The following is a 17,574-nucleotide window of genomic DNA, read 5'->3' as shown; positions in this document are numbered from 1 at the left end:
TAGTTTATGGGTAATTTGGGTATTGGGCAAAGCTAAAGTTGTGTAATGCACTATGGAGCTAAGTTGTGTAACGCTAAATAAGCTTGGTATAAAAAAGTTTAATTAAAAAAAAAATCATATTATGTGCACACTACACGGCTGTTTTGGGTATTTTGATTTAAGGGGTACCAGGGTTTCGAAAAAGCTTTTGACACCAATTTTATTGACACCGCGCGCTATAAACTGAAGTCCACGCGGACGAAGTCGCGGGCAACAGCTAGTAATATTATGAATGTAACTCAATATGTACTACCGGAGAAATTGGTTCTTTTTGCGATGGCGGATCTACGTAATTTGATAGATAATATTCTCTCGACTAACTTTGACTTTTCCTGACTTTGGCTATAACGACTAATGACGTACCTACTGGCTACTACATGTGAACCAATTTTCTATGGTGGTACACGGTATTATATTAACTTTGTAATACATTTGTTGTTCATATTAGTATCGTAAGTTATGTAGCAATATCTAATAATGTTATTATTTATTAAAAACACTGATCATATTAAGTGCGTTTTACTTAACTACTTAATCCTGGTAACTGTTGACTTTATATTAACTAGGACATAGGTATATTAATATTCTTAAGGTCAAGAAGAAGAGTTTTTCCCGGACACAATATTTTGTAATCGTCTCAAAAGTTGCAATCATTCGAACCAAGGACCAACAGAGGTACCTTTCTAGGTATTCAAAATTCTAGTCGGTATTGTAGTGGGTGATTTTTTTTATTTTATTTCGAGACTTTACAGAATGATTTTGCAACTATTTATAATATGACAGCAACTTCTTTGACAAAGTTACGAGTACGTTTCATATGAAAGCAGCTTAGCAATTTTGTATGTTCTCGTAGGACAGTTGCTGCCCTAAAAAAGTTGTTCATATTTAGAGCATTCATATACAGCGTGATTATTCAGAATAAATAATAATCACCCTGTATTATTGTAACATTATAATCCTTAGCTGCACAGTGCACACCTTCTTAGTTCTTAGTTTATGCTTTAAAAGGTTACAACGAGCAAACAATATAACGACAGTTGTAAATAATCACTACTCATTTACTACGTAGCTATTTCTGAAAACACTATCCGACATCCGAGTTTTATAGTTAAACGAGCTGCTGCCCGCGGCTTCGCTCGCGTTAAGAAGTATTGTTATTTACAAACTTTCATCCCCTATTTCAACCCCTTGGAGGTAGAATTGATCAAAATGCTTTCTTAGCGGATGCCTACGTCATAATATCTACCTGCATGCCAAATTTCAGTCCGATCGGTCCAATGGTTTGGGGTGTGCGTTGATAGATCACCATGTCAGTCAGTCACCTTTGAGTTTTATATATATATATAGATTGCAAGTAGGTACGAGTAGTTAATAGTTTAGCAAGTAGGAGAACTGCTATGTAATAGGTTGCTAGTCTACTTTAAATAGTTCTATAAAATAGGTCCGTATACTGATTACTGTCTAATGATAATTACTGTTGCCTGGACGAAGCCTACCGGCTACCTAAATAATATAATGTCTAAACTCAAATTTCGAGGGTCTGTCTGTCTGTTACCTTTGCACGCTTAACAAAGTTTTGGGCGTCATGTAATAGGTACAATATAATTTATTTACTAGGAAAGCCTTCGAAACCATCTAGACTGGCTAGTAAACTTGGCCACATAGCAGACTTATGTCCTACCTTGCTGTTGTGACTTGTAGAGTACAACACGGGGAAAATATCCCCGTATATAACAAGTATGTATTAAACATATTATGTTTAATGCCTACTTATTATAGCGGCAGAATTTATGTTAACGTCTTTTTTGCCTGAAAATAAGTAATTTGCCTTTAAACAAAGACGTTTTTCTTTGTGTCACTGCTACTGAAATGGCATGACGTAGCTCATCCTATCCATTACATAATATACATAACTACAAAGTCCGTTATCAGTTTCTCAACTATATATAGTGACAGCCTACGTACATCCTTAGTAGCGCGTGATACTTTTGCGTACAATTACAATGTGCCTCTTAAATTTAGTTTCATAATCGTTTAAAACTCGCAAAAGTAATCTCCTACGACCACAAACACATTAGAACAAGAATGCTAAACAAGCTGCAGTTAAAACAATAATAATTTGGAGACAAAATGAAAATCTTCTGCATTTTCCTGGTTATACTTTTAAGCAACGTGACTCAATTAAGTTGTGAAGGTAAGTTCGGTTTATTACATTTTTGAGATATTATTAGTGAATTTCATTCGGGTTTTGTAACTTTTACTTTGACTATTCCAATATCGGCCGAAGGCAAACCTCATAGGGTGCTGATGCAACTTTCTGGCTTACAAAGTTCATTCAGTAAATAGGCTCTACATTTTTAATTTCTGCTAAAATAAAAGTAATGATGATAATTAACTGAAACGTTTTAAAAACAATTTTCTGGGTTTTTTTTACGCCTAGCCTTTTAGAATCCGGGCTAGTTAAGTCATTAGGCGCGTGTTAAAAATATTACTCGTATAGTAGAGTTTTAAAAAACTTATTAAAAACAATATTATTCTAGAGGAAAATCCTTACCTGGAAGTTATAAAACCATGGAAGAGTATACAGGAATACGTGGAAGTGCGTCCCGGAGTTTTTCTATTTTACTGGTTCTACTACGCCGATGGTACAACGTTTGAGGCTGAGAAGAAGCCTCTCGTTATATGGATTCAGGGTGGTCCAGGGCTGGCAGCGAGTGGTATAGCTAATTTCGCTGAAATTGGACCTGTGACTATGGATATGCAACCACGAAATCATACTTGGGTAAGTCGATTTTATTTTGACTTGGTTTCGGGTATTTCGTTTCAAAATATACAAAATAGGTCATGTATACGAATATTATAATCCGCCGTCTCTTTTAATAAGTGAAGAAATTTTAATCGTCTTTAGCGCTTATTTAAATTGTTGGTAATTTTGCTCTACATACTTACCTTTTGGCCGACATGAACGGTGTTTTATTGAACAGTAAGTACTATTACCAAACTCAACTTTTAGCGCTGCTACTTCAACAGTAAACTCTACCACCAAATCAAGGGACACAACACACCCTTAAGTATTACCACTTTGTTTCACTACACCCTGTATATGGGAACCATTAAAGTTGAGGTTCTGTAGGAACAATAGTAGGTATTAGATCCTTAATCATTTCTTATGTTTCAGGTTCGCGGGAGGAATCTGCTACTGATAGACCACCCTGTGGGAACTGGCTTCAGCTATACCACAGACAACTCCTCATACGTCAGATCTGATAGAGCAGCTGGTATTTATTATAACCCTTTATTATCTACTAGATGACGCCCGCAACTCCCTTGCGCCAAAATTCGTTTACTTATATAGTGCGGGAATCGTCATTTTTCCCTATAAATATATAAATAAAGGGATAAAAAGTATCCTATATTGATTTCCAGGACTAAAAGTATCTCTATACATTCCAGCAAAATCGGTTCAGTGGTTTGGGCGCGAAGTAAAAAGGTAACAGACGGACAGATAGACAATCACACTTTCGTATTTATATAATAATATTAGTATAGATTTATTTCTGTAATTTAATTAACAATCTCGGTACATGAGGTCCCGGAGACCTGTAAACACGTATTTGTTTAAATGGCTATGTTAGCCTTTTGGTAGCTAACTTTAAGCTTTATACTTACTAAAACGACTATGTCAACTATTTTTTAGGTTCGTCTATTATATTGTGTTGCAAGCTTTACGTACATCTTGTTGTTTATCTTCTCAAAACTTTCACACATTCAAAGTTATATTTAGGAATTTTTATTAAAAAGTATCTACTCGTACAACTGAACTTGTTCTCAGAATTTTGCAAGTCTGACAAAATTGCAAGAAAGTTATCCATTTATGTGTTACCTAACCGAGTACGTAACGTTACAGTTAAAGATCTGGTGAGGTTGATACGAGAGTTCTTTAAGAAACACAAGTATTTGAGTGCGACGCCCACCTACGTCATAGGACAGAGCTACGGAAGCAAGTTGACTCCGAGATTGGCTCTACATTTACATACCGTAAGTTTTTCAACACGTAAGGGACGGTGAAGTAGAAAAGGATTAGATACCCCATAGCATAAAAACCATCAAAAATTGTCTGTAGCCTGTCGCAACTCGGGGAGCTTTTGAAGCTTTTTTTGTTGGAAAAAGGCCTACCTAGGATCCGCAATCAACATACAACGTATTAAAACTCTGTTTAAGTTTTTTGCTGACTAGTTTTGTTTACTGAATTTGTAATTGACATTACAATAGACAAGTAGGTACTTGTCAAAGAATTATATTTAAACTTAAACTACTAATACTAATAGAAGTCTTTGGTACTTGTTTAGTTTTCAAATAATTATGTAGTCTGTCAAGGCGAGTCAACGAACTCTGTCGTCTAGGTTTTTCTCGATCGTGCGAAAATGCTTGGGAATGAAGATCTCTTAATTGCTGAATTGCTACGAAAATCTTAAAGGATCTTGAAGGCAATTCATGTTTCCGTTAAAATTTATAATGTTATCGATCCTGTTTAATTACTACTTTTTTCTTTCAGTACATAGAGAAAAACCGACTGAAAATGAACTTTAAGGGCATCGGGCTTGGAAGCGGCTGGGTCGACCCTAAACAGAGCTCTCTCGCTCAACCCGACTACCTCTATCACATGGTAATATTTCTTTAAGATTAGTTAAATTTTCATTCAAGTTAGAATATAAATTTTAACTCTAATGGTGCTCCCACACTGCCGTTAGAAAATGTTCGTAAACATTTTCTAACATAAAAATGTTGTCAATGGTTATATTTTGTTAGGAACTGGTACATGTTATAAGTGCTCCTACACTATTATAGAAAATGTTTACTAATGTTTACTAGCATTTAATTACATTTAAATCTGGCATTGGCTCACCCAAGGGCTCACCGCATACCCCGTCGTCACTTTTATAAAAAATTTACAAACAAAAGTTAAACTTTTGTATTCTAAAATTTTCTAACGGCAGTGTAGGAGCACAACTACAGCGATAACAAATCTTGAAAATATTGCTAAGTATGCGTGCAGTTATGAATAACATACGCACAGAGAGAAAGCCTACCATGTGGAGACTAGTAAACTGTACAATTTTAATAGAAAATGATTTCAGGGTATCCTAGACAAAAGAGCGCACATGCAACTAACAGCTATAACAGCTCAAATATGCCGACTGATCGATAAGAAAGAATACGATCAAATACCCAATCTGAAGATGATAATCATAATGACGATATACAGGGAAGCGAAAATGTTGATCAACTACAACAACATCAACCAACACAACGCTGAGCCTATACTTCGGAAACTGAACGCGGATATAAACAAGTATGTTAAGCCGACTTTGTCCGTCGTAAACCAGAGTCTCCAGTGGAATTACATCTCGGAGGAAGTATTCAACGATATGACACCAGATTTTTATGTGTCCACTACGAAATACGGTGAGTTTTGGCTTATTAGTAAGTATGTTTAATTTTAATCCATACTAATTTTATAATACTACTAATATTATAATTGCGAAGGTGTGTCTATTTGTTTGTCTGTTACCTCTTCACACCCAAACCGCCGCGCCGAAACGATTTTGGTAAAATTTAGTATGGAGATTGAATTTAGTCCCGAGAAAGGACATATTATTATGATACTTTTTATTCCGAAAAAATGTACGGTTGACGCGCAACAAACGAAGGCGTCATCTAGTACTAAGTATAATAAAAGTGAAAAATTGTCAGGATAGGTAGAAACCAATTTTGATGGATAGGATATTGTGGTATTATGCGTCAGAGATCAAAGAAAGATTTTCCGAAAGATGTCGAGTACCTACCTGTTCTTAGAAGAACATATTATATTATATCAATTGCTATAAAAATATTATAAGCTCATCTACAAAAATGTATCACTTTGTATGCATCAAAACGCATCTGCGTTTACTTACAAGTTACCTACAGTACAGGCTATACAATGCGTTTTATTTGTTGATTATTTTTATTATCTCACAGCTATATTACGTCGTTTCTGAGAGATTATTCCGAGTGTAATTTGTAAACTAATATTTACGCATTCATTCAATGTTATTTGATAATGATAATGTTGATAACGCCTACAAGTACTTCATTTTTTAGTTACGTAGAATTATAAACCCGTTATCACTATCATTCTGTATATCAACTTTAAAGGCATACATTTTTGTTACTTATAATAAGTCACAACCATAAAGTTAAAATACATAATATTATGATATTTATTATGTATAGGTATAAATATTTATTATTTACTAGCTGTTGCCCGCGACTTCGTCCGCGTAGACTTCAGTTTATAGCGCGCAGTGTCAATAAAATTGGTGTCAAAAGCTTTTTAAAACCCTGGTACCCCTTAAATCAAAATACCCAAAACAGCCGTGTAGTGTGCACATAAAATGATTTTTTTAATTAAACTTTTTTATACCTTTTAAAGCTTATTTAGCGGTACACAACTTAGCTGCATAATGCATTACACAACTTTAGCTTTGCCCAATAGCCAATACCCACAGGCCATAAACTATTTAGTATTTGTTATTGGTAGACTGTTGTTTCTGATTTCTATGTTGGTACGTAAGTTATTTAATAACATGTATATCAATCGAAAAAATCTAAATATCCAATCATCATGGTACCACCTCTTATAGAAATACATATGAGCAAGCGATAGCGCGATCTAGGCGACTCTTGGCGCCATCTGTTCCAGTTTTTGGAACTAACTTAATTTGAACAAATTTACGCATAAACACATTACAACCCCATTTTCCAGTAAGAAGTAGCCTATGTCCTTTCTCAGGCTTTAGACTATCGGTGTACAAAATTTCATTACAATCGGTTCAGTAGTTTTGGCGCTGTTGTTTTTGAATTTGATATCTAATCTAAGTTGGTAGGTGAGTTCTTAATTAATAACGTGTTTATCAATCGAAAGAATCGAAAAACCTACTTTAACATGGTACCACCTCTTATAGAAATACGCATGAGCAAGCAATAGCGCGATCTAGGGGACTCTTGGTGCCATCTATTTTGAGTTTTTGGAACTAATTTAATTTGACCAAATTTACGCATTTTCACCCCCTTACCCTTTTCCAGTTAAAAAGTAGCCTATGTCCTTTCTCAGGCTTTAGACTATCTGTGTACAAAATTTCATTACAATCGGTTTAGTAGTTTTGGCGTGAAAGCGAGACAGACAGACAGGCAGAGATACTTTCGCATTTATAATATATTTAAATTCAAATTCAAATTCAAATTCAAATATTTTTTATTTGCCAGAATATGGTACAAAAAGATGTTAATAATAATAAATAATAGCACAAACATATTCTGCCATACACGGCGTGCAAATATTTAAATATAGATAATACATAATAGCTTGGATTACAATAATTAATTAAAACAGTAAGATTGAAATAAATTAGATACAGTAAATAACATTTTATAAATTCATTAATAACATTTTATAGATTCAATAATTACATTTTATAACTTTAATAATTACATTTTATAACTTTAATAATTATTACATTTTATAAATTTATTAATTACATTTTATTCTTAACTTGTTAACTTAAGATTTATAATTTAATTTGTCTTTATTATTATTGATTTATCTTTCGATTTCTATATAGTCTTATTAAAAAAATAATCGGACAGAGTAAAAACTTAAGTTAGCTAAAATAAAAAAATAATCGGACAGAGTAACAACTGAAGTTAGCTAAAATTGTGTTTATTTATGTACTATGTATTTTGAGACTATGCAATTTTGTCGCGTTCGCGATTCACTTTCACTTTTGTTGAGTTTCAGAACGCGATATTAGGTCCTCCAACGCGCACGCGAATTTGAACTTTATGCAGCGGTAATAAATTACAAATTGACTCTCCATTTTATTTAGAAAACGTTTGTATGGGAAATAGAAAAATGCTGTTTTGAGGATTTTCCCGGCAATTATTCGAATTTTTCTCACCTTTTAAACCTTCCCTAGACCTCCACGAATAATTCAAGACCAAGATAAGATAAATCCGTTCAGCCGTTCTCGAGTTTTAGCGAGACTAACGAACAGCAATTGATTTTTATATATATAGATTAGTTTACTTGAAATATAGTATTCGTATAGTATGTTATAGTAATTATTATAGTATGTATTTATTACTGTTGATAAAATTGTACTTTGCATCTACCTCATCTTGTCTCAACATCACCCAAAGGTTGGCTGGAAGAAAATACCTAAAGGCATTAAGCCCGCCTCTGTACCAATGTGTGCAAAAAGTATAATAAAAAAATACCTAGCGGAATAGAGAAACATGTGAGAGAAACAAAGGCCTGAGGAAGCGAAATGTCACTATCAGTAACACTGCATAGTAAAAAGAGACGTGATATACATGCAATGATACATGACAGCAGAACTCTTTTTTTGACGTGCAGTCGGCACGTGCCGCACGTTGACAATTTAATCTCATAGAATTCATGTTTAGTCATACTTGTGTAAGTGTATACGTACACATATTTTTACACACAGATGAAAACCAATTTCGGTTACGTTTGACAGCTCGAGACTATTGCTCTGTTCCGCTAGGCATATTAACTTTATGGTCACAACAGATTCATTTTTTTTTTCAGTTGAAGCGCTACTGAATCAAACGTCACTGAAAATTGCAATATACAACGGTAACTTGGACGTCGTCACACCGTTAGTCGGTATGTATGAGATGTAGAGAACAGTGATAAGATGGGTATGATTTGTGATGGAAGATACTCGATGCCTAACGGCCGTTCCCAATATTTGATCTTTTGCCCTACTAAAGATAGGAATAGCTCACATTAGACATAATTTTTTTGTCAATTGTGAGCTATTCCTATCTCTAGTAGGGCAAAACCAGAGATAGATCAAATATTGGGAACGGCCGTTAAGCAGTGAATGCCTGGCCCCCTAACCTACTCAACTAGAATCGGTGTTTAAACCTTTACCGCCTAAAAATACTAGTTTTTTCCTAGAAACTTTTTTGGTGTGGTTTTTGGTGACGTGAGGGTGAGACGTGATGCCCTAAGGAAGAATTTTTTGTGTTTCTTTTTTTTAACATGGGGAAATGCTTTACGCATCCCCGGCAAATTTGGGATATCGGCCGGGGTATGTGGAACTCCTGTCTACCCACTTACACCCCATGGTGCTCCAGTCATCGCTAAAGGCAGAGTTGCGGGTACGATAGAACCGGCCGCAACTGTACCAGCGATCATCTACAGACCCGACACCACCCCGCTACTCGGAGGGCCGCGATGCGCAGGAACACCTTGAGCATCACGGCTCTCTCTCTAGGAGACGTGATGCCCTACCCAGTGATAGTTATCTATCACTGGGTATTATAGTTAAATAGAACATAGAAGACTCTTAAATCTTAGCGTCTTGTGTGCAGCAGCTATTATGCTCTGAATCAGAGGTACATACTAACTTTATCTTGCTCTACCATTTCAAACTTTACAATGACGTAAATTACACAGAAATCATGTTATTTAACATTTGAATCCTGTACTTTCTACCAAATCTAAGGGCCTGTTTAGAGTTGTTTCACCACTTCCAGATAAGTGCCGGATAGGCTATCCACCACTTAACTTGACAGATGAAGTATAGAGAATCTGTCAAAAAAGTTGTGGATAGCCTATCCGGCACTTTATCAGGAAGTAGTGACACAGGCCCTAAATGTCTTTAATTACCGAGCATTTTTACATTAAATAGGTTAAAAACAAACGAATAAAAAATAGTTATTTGTGTTATTTTTGTAAGTGCAAACTTTGTAGTTTGTTTATAAGATTTCAACAGATCTATAAACAAATGCAAATTGGTTCTATTCAGAATGAATTTCACTTTTTCTCTAGGCTACCGAGGCTTGGGCAAAAATGATTTTTGATTAGTCATCCCCGTATCATTACAATCACGAGCTGAACGTAAAAGTCGAATATTACCTCATCATTATCTGCCTTTTTTGAATTGTATTATCGTCCTTGACACAGGCGTAATCTGCGTTCCCACTAGTCATGTTATGGACAAATCTGTAGAAGTGTATCATTGCCTAATTTTTATTAACCTTTTAGTCAACGATGATCTCATTTACTTATTAGCCTTTAACTTTAAGGCTACCAAGAAGCCGAACATACTTATATTTGTCAGTTTCAGCGTAGTGCCTTATTGACATAATTTTAGCTAGGTATCAATATATTTGTAATCGCCTGTGACGCAGGTGTCTTATGATTTGTTAAATTATTGGGTTACACTAAAAAGTTATAGTGATATGGGACAATGAAGTATGATAGCCCGGCAACGCACCTGCAGCTTTTTTAATGGCGACGGTAGTTGCTTTTCATCAGGTCACCCGTTTTTTATTAATTATAATCACATTTACATCTTATAATCACCAGGTGCATCAAATTGGGTTCACAATCTGAAGTGGGCCCATGCGGAGGAGTTTATGCTGGCGAGACGGAACCTCATAAATGGACACCGGAACGGGTACTACAAGTCCGTCGGCCGCCTCAGTTTCTGGAGTGTCTTCGGAGCTGGACACTGGGTAAGTTTTTTTACATCTGCCATCGAAGAAATTGATTCATAGGCAGTTGACGAACCTACGTCGTTTGATCGGGTTATGTCAATTCAGTGAGTTGTAATCTGACGACTGGGATTGACGTAACGCGACCAATTTACGTAGGTCCGCCATCTGCCCATGAATTAACTTCTCTGATAGTACTTTAAAACTAGTACGAATTAAACTCCAAGGTAAGGACTTAGGAGGCTATTGATCTCGCTGTCACACAGTTTATTAGAGAATATTTTTTGTAAATGACAATATTAGGTAGGTATGTATAAGGATATTATGTGTTACAGTGACCTTTATTTACAAAACCTTTTATAATGCGTTAACTGAGTTTTTAGTTTCATTTTCTGTGCCGTATTAAATTTGCGTATTGTAAAATTATCATGAGTGTGATCTGAAAAATATTCTCCTTTTATCTAATAAAAAAATATTGCTCCTGGTAATTTGTTTTCAGTCAAGTTCATGTAACCCGTGAACACTTTTCATTAGTCATACTTGTATTATCTTTTCTTGCATAAAAATGTTCTTTTATCACGATCGTCTCAGACATTTAATTTTGTTTTGCAATTAATTGTTTGCAAATCGGCGCAAACATTCACACATTTTGGGAAACACACATTTTGGGAAAATACTTATTTTGCAACTTAGCCGTGTTTGTCAATAATGTAGGCCGCAAGAGAAGACCAACATTAGTTAATCAATTAGGCAGAATCATACTAAATATGAGATGTTCCAAATGTAAATGGTAACTAATTTGTGATCATGTCATGCCGTTAAAGTAGTTTCAAGGTCTTGTCTCTTTTTCAGGTTCCAGAGGATAATCCAAAAGCTATGGAACACATTTTAGAGTATCTTATGGCTACTAAAGAAAATGATAATAGTCCGGAACTAAGCGAGAACAAAATACTTAATATTTATAGTAGACATCTAGAAGACTAGATTTTTATTACCGTTAGTACCTAGCTAAGGCTCAGACTTCATAGAATAATAATGTTATTAACTCATATTTAGATATACCATTCGTACCATAATAATATCGCCTAAATAATATAAGTAACTTTATTATGTACTCCATGATCCATCTTGCCCACTTACTTACTCAAACCTCAGTGTATATCTGTAAATGTGTACAGAATATGATATAAAATTAGTATTAATTTATGGAATATTATATTATGATTAAATGTAAATAAATACGTGTAACTAAATGAAAAACTTCTACTATTAGCAATAATTATTATCCTATAAGTACTAATTGAGTTTCAATAGTAATAATTATATTATTTATAAAGACGTTAGTAAGTTTTTTATTACCTACTTCTGTTTGCAGCCTATCATAAGTGAAATAATATAATTTAGGCTAAGTCTGTGTAGCCAGATTTTCGAACTTTGTCGTTGTAATAAGCGATGCAACATAATTATATCTCTATGTATAAACAAAGTACTTATATCCAAAAATATGTTGACCCAAATATCGACGATAAATAAGATTCAAGTTGACCTTTCCAGTACAGTGAAAGTGTATGATGGTCGTGTAGCGAAAGTAAGTAAGTAATTTGTGACCCATAATTTAAAGTGCAGATAAGTCGTAGTTCGAGACAGTAAATTACCCTATCCAGTATCCAGACTCCAACGGGTTTAGCGTTGCCTTCATATAAAGCGTTTTTTATAGCAGAGTATACGAGTATCACATTGTTTCTAAAACATTATGTCAGTCAGTGATACTATTTTTAATTCATATTTCTACTATGGCCATGCCAAGCGTAAAGGTTTCCCGGCTTTGCTCTATTCGCCGCTCTCACGTCTTATCGATGTTAACATTTTTAGTGATTGCAGCTTTTAAAAGTAAAAGGCAATTCACCGCTTTGCGTGAGAGTTCGAAATACTCTGCCTGTCTAACTGCCCAAAAATCTATCAAAGACATCCTTTTGAAATCAGATTAAAGAGTTTCATCTACGGACATTTCTATTAATGACTCCTGTAATTGCCACCATTACGTAAATTTTGTCGCGAACCCCCAGCCGTCAAATGGCGAACCCCTAGTTGGGTACTTTGAAAAACCCTGGAATAAGCAATTACTCTCTCGACTATGGAATATGGATCGAAAAATAATCGGCAGATTAATATCGTATTCACTCGATAATTCTATAAATGTATCTTCTTATGACGTTTACATCCCCATAACTCTTATAAAAGTTCTTTAAAAGCCATTGAATTGCCGTGTGATACCTATCTTATGTCAATAGTTAAATCTTTTAAAAATTGTTTTAATTTTTTTTACTTTTAACAGCTTATCAGATTACGCCACTAGTAACGTAATCAGATAAACTATAAAAATACTGTAAAGTGTATTTTTTAAATAAAATATAAAATAGTTTGAGCCTTGCACCTATCTTCCTGTTCCGTGAACACTGTATAGGAACACTTCCGCGCGCGTTTAGATCTTTTGCCCTGCGCTCTAGATTACGTTGTACAAAATAATAATTATGTTTGTTTACCACTTACCTTACATTAGGGTTTTGACGTCACAATATTAAATTGATTGAATTTTGGAATATAATAAATTGAATTTTGGAGCATATTTTTGTACCGTGGATTATTTCAGTGTGGTCCAGTCGACTAAACTAAAAAGAGAGGATTTGTTTGTATTAAACGAGCTCCGATATACTAAATGTGACACAAATTATTATTACTAAATTAAATATCTTAGTGATATTATAAGGTTACACTTATGGATTTTGTCGCGGGGCACTTTTATTTAATATCTTAGTATTAAATGAATGAATAAATGGTTCTATTTGGCCCAATGTCTGATACTTATCGGGTAGCGCTGAATACTGACACTACTAATTGTGCCTTAAAAAGGACAGAACGAGTTTAGTGACATAGTTTGAATTTGTTGCACCCAATTTTTAAGTTATGTAAAGGGTCATATCAATTTAAAAACGAGAAATGTAAACAATTTCAACTGACGTAATCAGAATCAAGATAATAATGTTATCAAGAAGTTCATTAACTTCGAAATGCGGTGAATTTAGTGCGGTGCTGGCTGTTGGCACACAGGTCTCTTGTATAAGACACATTTTTTTTGAGGTAGTATAAGGATGCTGTTAAGCATTGGTGTGTCATCCCACTTCGGACTAGTTTTGAGTAATCGGCGTTTTAAGTTTTTTTGGAATAATCTTTATTTTCTGCTTATTTTAAGCAAAAAAATGTTATTGTGCGGTATCATTTTTTTTGTTGAAATGCGTAGATTATGATTATGAAAAAAGAAATTGATTTTACATTCGTTTTTAAGAGAAAAAGTATAAAAATGGTTAATGCTATACTGCTCTAGGGCTTATTACATATAATATAAAATTACCTCGTCACGCCCACACCGCTGAACCGATTTTTCCGAAATTTGAGTCCCTGAAAAGGACATAGAATCCTTTTTATTCCGAAAAAATGTACGGTTCCCAGGCATTCAATAAAAATGATTTCTGCTTATACCGCTACATGGATTTCAATGATATATATAGGATACTTTACATCCGGGAAAAAGGTACGGTACCCGTATGATAAACAAAAATGATTTGCGCCTAAACCGCTGAACCGATTTTGATGAAAATTGGTGTGCACATACTTTGACTCTCTTGAAAGGACATAAGATAATTATTGTCTTGAAAAATGTACGGATACCGCGTTATAAAGTTTCCTATTTTGCGCCTAAGCCGCTGAACAGTTTCTAGTCGAATTTCCACAGCCCAATAGGGCACAATTAGACATTTTTACAATTCCGATTGACGTCCGATTCCGATAACGGTGGAGCACAGACTAAAAAACAGACTTTCGAAATTTTGATATTGTACAACATTTGGGAACGCGATGGCACGCGAAGTACATAAACATGGCAGTTCTAACTATATCCATTTCTGTGAGATATACGTTATGTCTCGGGAAAAGACAGAGAGTTCCCGCTTCTTCTTCGCTCCCCGCAGATTGCTCCTATGTATTGCGCACACACTTGGGCACTATGATATTACTCCTGCGTAACTGGCCTAGTTTTATTGAAACCGGCCACCGCCACCGAAACCGGTGTGGGAGTTTTTAGGGTTCCGTAGCCAAAAAACGGAACCCTTATAGATTCGTCATGTCTGTCTGTCTGTCTGCCTGTCTGTCCGTATGTCACAGCCACTTTTCTCCAAAACTATAAGAGCTATACTATTGAAACTTGGTAAGTAGGTGTCGTTTGTGAACCGCATTAAGATTTTGATACAAAAATTGAAAAATGATCAAAAATTTTAGGGATTCCCCTAGGTACAACTGAAACAATTTTTTTTTGTCTAACCTATTCGTGTGGGGTATCTATTAGGGTTGTTGAGGAAGTGATTATGAGGAAGAGGAGGAGGAAGAGGAATTGTCACGCGCAAATTTAGAGGATGCGGATGAGGAAGAGGATATTTTTTTGAGGAAGAGGATGCGGATGAGGAAGCGGAAGAGGAAGTACGTCCATATAGTACAGCGTCTCAATGTGGGCAATAACGCCCCCTTGTGGGTGCTGAATCTAAAGGGGGGTAGTGTGGGACTCAGAAAAAATGGCAGCGTTTTGTAGAGGCTGGGGGGGGGGGGGGGGGGCTAATATTACCGACAAATTTGTGGCAAATGCCCTTTACTTTAAATTAGGAAAAGAAATTATGTGAACCGTGAAACAATGGGGGCGCTAAAACATATTTTGTTCTCAAAGTGGGCAGTGGAGAAAAAAGGCTGGGAACACCTGATATAGCACTACACTTCGGTCTAATTTAGATTTTCGATAAAATAAATCAAATTATTAGATTATTCGCAATGCGTGCGTAGCTGCGTACACGCGTAAACAAAACAACGCTTGCTAATAGGTATGTCAAATTAAAACAAACAAGCAAGGAACAGCGCGGTTGGCGAGAGGGGAGGTCTCGCTCGCCCGTTCGGTCCGGCGCGGCATCGCGCTCTGGCGTGTGCGTTGCCGATCGGATACGCGACGCACATGCGCAGTGAAATTCCTCATAAATTCCTCTTAAATTTTGAGGAAGCGATAGCGGAAGAGGATTTTTGTATTTTTATTTATGAGGTGAGGAGATGCGGTAACGGTTGAGGAACCCAAAATATTGCGGAACTTCCTCATTATGAGGAAGAGGAAGAGGAATCCTCAGCAACCCTAGCATCTATGGATAGGTCTTCAAAAATCATATTGAGGTTTCTAATATAATTTCTTCGTAACCTGAATAGTTTGCGAGAGAGACTCTTCCAAAATGCTAAAATGTGTATCCCCCCCTCTAACTTCTAAAGTAGAGGCATAATAATTCTAAAAAAAATATATGATGTACATTACTATAAAAACTTGCAACGAAAATTGTTTTGAACGAGATCTAGCAAGTAGTTTTATGTATAGGTCATAAATGGAACACCTTAATTTACCTTTCATTAAATCAACTGAAATATAAAAATAAATCAAAAACCTTTTCATTTCATAGAAATTAACCTTATTGCTGCTGCGGAACCCTTCATGGGCGAGTCTAACTCGCACTTGGCCGGTTTTTATTTATTATAATTACCAGCATTGGACATTGGGCATAATTATTGAAATACTCGTTAGTCTAATTAAATTATTAATCTAATTGCAAACTAAAATTAGAATACATTTTATACATATTATTAATTAATTAACTTATGGGTAATTTCAGATGCACAACAATTACTTCATCAATTATACGTGGGAGAGCCATGCTTCGGCACGAATGGGCCGGCTCGACCGGAGAAATACCACGTTCTCACAGAAAGCCGGCGTGAAACAGCGCTTGCGCTGTGTTTCGCCGAGTGAGTGAGTTTACCGGAGGCCCAATCCCCTACCCTTCCCTACCCTCCCCTATTACCCTATTCCCTCTTAAAAGGCCGGCAACGCACTTGCAGCTCTTCTAATGCTGCGAGTGTCCATGGGCGACGGAAGTTGCTTTCCATCAGGTGACCCGTTTGCTCGTTTGCCCCCTTATTTCATTAAAAAAAACTGATTAATTTGTAATCTGATTAAAATTACTAATTACTTTTTGCCCAACTCTGCACGTGATAAACTAATTATTTCTACAATAACTAAATTTAATCAAAATCGGTTCAGCAGTTTAAACGCAAATTAACAAAGTTTATTGCGTGAAAACCGAACATTTTCCATGATAAAAAATATTTTCCTATGTCCTTCTCCAAAACCTTACGTAATATCTACATGTACTCTATATCGATATCATATAAGCCAAATTCATTTTTGTTGACTGCGCGGGAACCGTACATTTTCCGGAAAAAAGTATCTAATGTCATTTTAATTGATTCAAAGTATCTGCATACAACATTTTATCAAAATCGGTTCAGTGGTTTAAGCGCAAATCATTTAAGAAACATAGTATATAAATGCTATATACAAAACATCACGTACAGGAATAAGCATTAACCATTTTTGTACTCTAGAATATGCTACAGTTGGTTTTAAAAAAAATGGATTTCACTGTCGTAAACCTTATGTTATAAAGAACAAAACTGCATTATTAACTCAAAACCCGATTTTATGTGGGATGAAACACCAATGCTTAACAGCAGCCATTAGTAAGGTATGTATAGTTAAGAAGGTAACGTCTAGCACATAGTAAGTGTTTAAACGGTTTCTGGTCCATCTTTATATGGTCAAACAATTATTATTAATGCTATTTCGGCATCCGTACCCTAGGTAGTTACTTACCTGTTGACATCTCATCATGGGCGTACCCAGATTTTTCATAAGCTAGGTGTTTATAAAGAATTAACAAAAAAAAATTTTTTGTTGTAAACATTTTGTATTGCAAACAAATGGCAAAAATTAGTTTTCTTAATTTTTAATTTTTATAGATGAAAGTACAGGATAATATACTTAGTAGG

The 17,574-nt window shown here is 35.3% G+C and overlaps 1 protein-coding gene across 1 annotated transcript; it reads left to right on the top strand.

Moving 5' to 3' along the window:
- Positions 1 to 2,007: 2,007 nt before the first annotated feature.
- On the top strand, positions 2,008 to 11,824 carry LOC121725773 (retinoid-inducible serine carboxypeptidase-like). Its single transcript, XM_042112880.1, has 9 exons — positions 2,008 to 2,233; positions 2,580 to 2,821; positions 3,218 to 3,317; positions 3,947 to 4,077; positions 4,595 to 4,705; positions 5,178 to 5,505; positions 8,693 to 8,770; positions 10,484 to 10,632; positions 11,464 to 11,824. The coding sequence occupies exons 1-9, from the start codon at positions 2,170 to 2,172 to the stop codon at positions 11,593 to 11,595; spliced, it is 1,335 nt and encodes a 444-aa protein (XP_041968814.1). The 5' UTR covers positions 2,008 to 2,169; the 3' UTR covers positions 11,596 to 11,824.
- Positions 11,825 to 17,574: the final 5,750 nt, after the last annotated feature.

This window comes from Aricia agestis, chromosome 3 (genome assembly GCF_905147365.1).
Source record: "Aricia agestis chromosome 3, ilAriAges1.1, whole genome shotgun sequence".
In the NCBI taxonomy this organism is placed as follows: Eukaryota; Metazoa; Arthropoda; class Insecta; order Lepidoptera; family Lycaenidae; genus Aricia; species Aricia agestis.
The sequence above is the reverse complement of the archived record's forward strand: the minus strand, read 5'-3'. Positions and strand labels throughout refer to the sequence as shown.

Bases quoted from the DNA above. Each gene is read 5' to 3' on its own strand.
- LOC121725773 (XM_042112880.1), top strand. From the start codon at position 2,170: ATGAAAATCTTCTGCATTTTCCTGGTTATACTTTTAAGCAACGTGACT. The intron at 5,506-8,692 runs GTGAGTTTTGGC...TTTTTTTTTCAG, and splicing joins TGTGTCCACTACGAAATACG to TTGAAGCGCTACTGAATCAA. The intron at 10,633-11,463 runs GTAAGTTTTTTT...TCTCTTTTTCAG, and splicing joins TCTTCGGAGCTGGACACTGG to GTTCCAGAGGATAATCCAAA.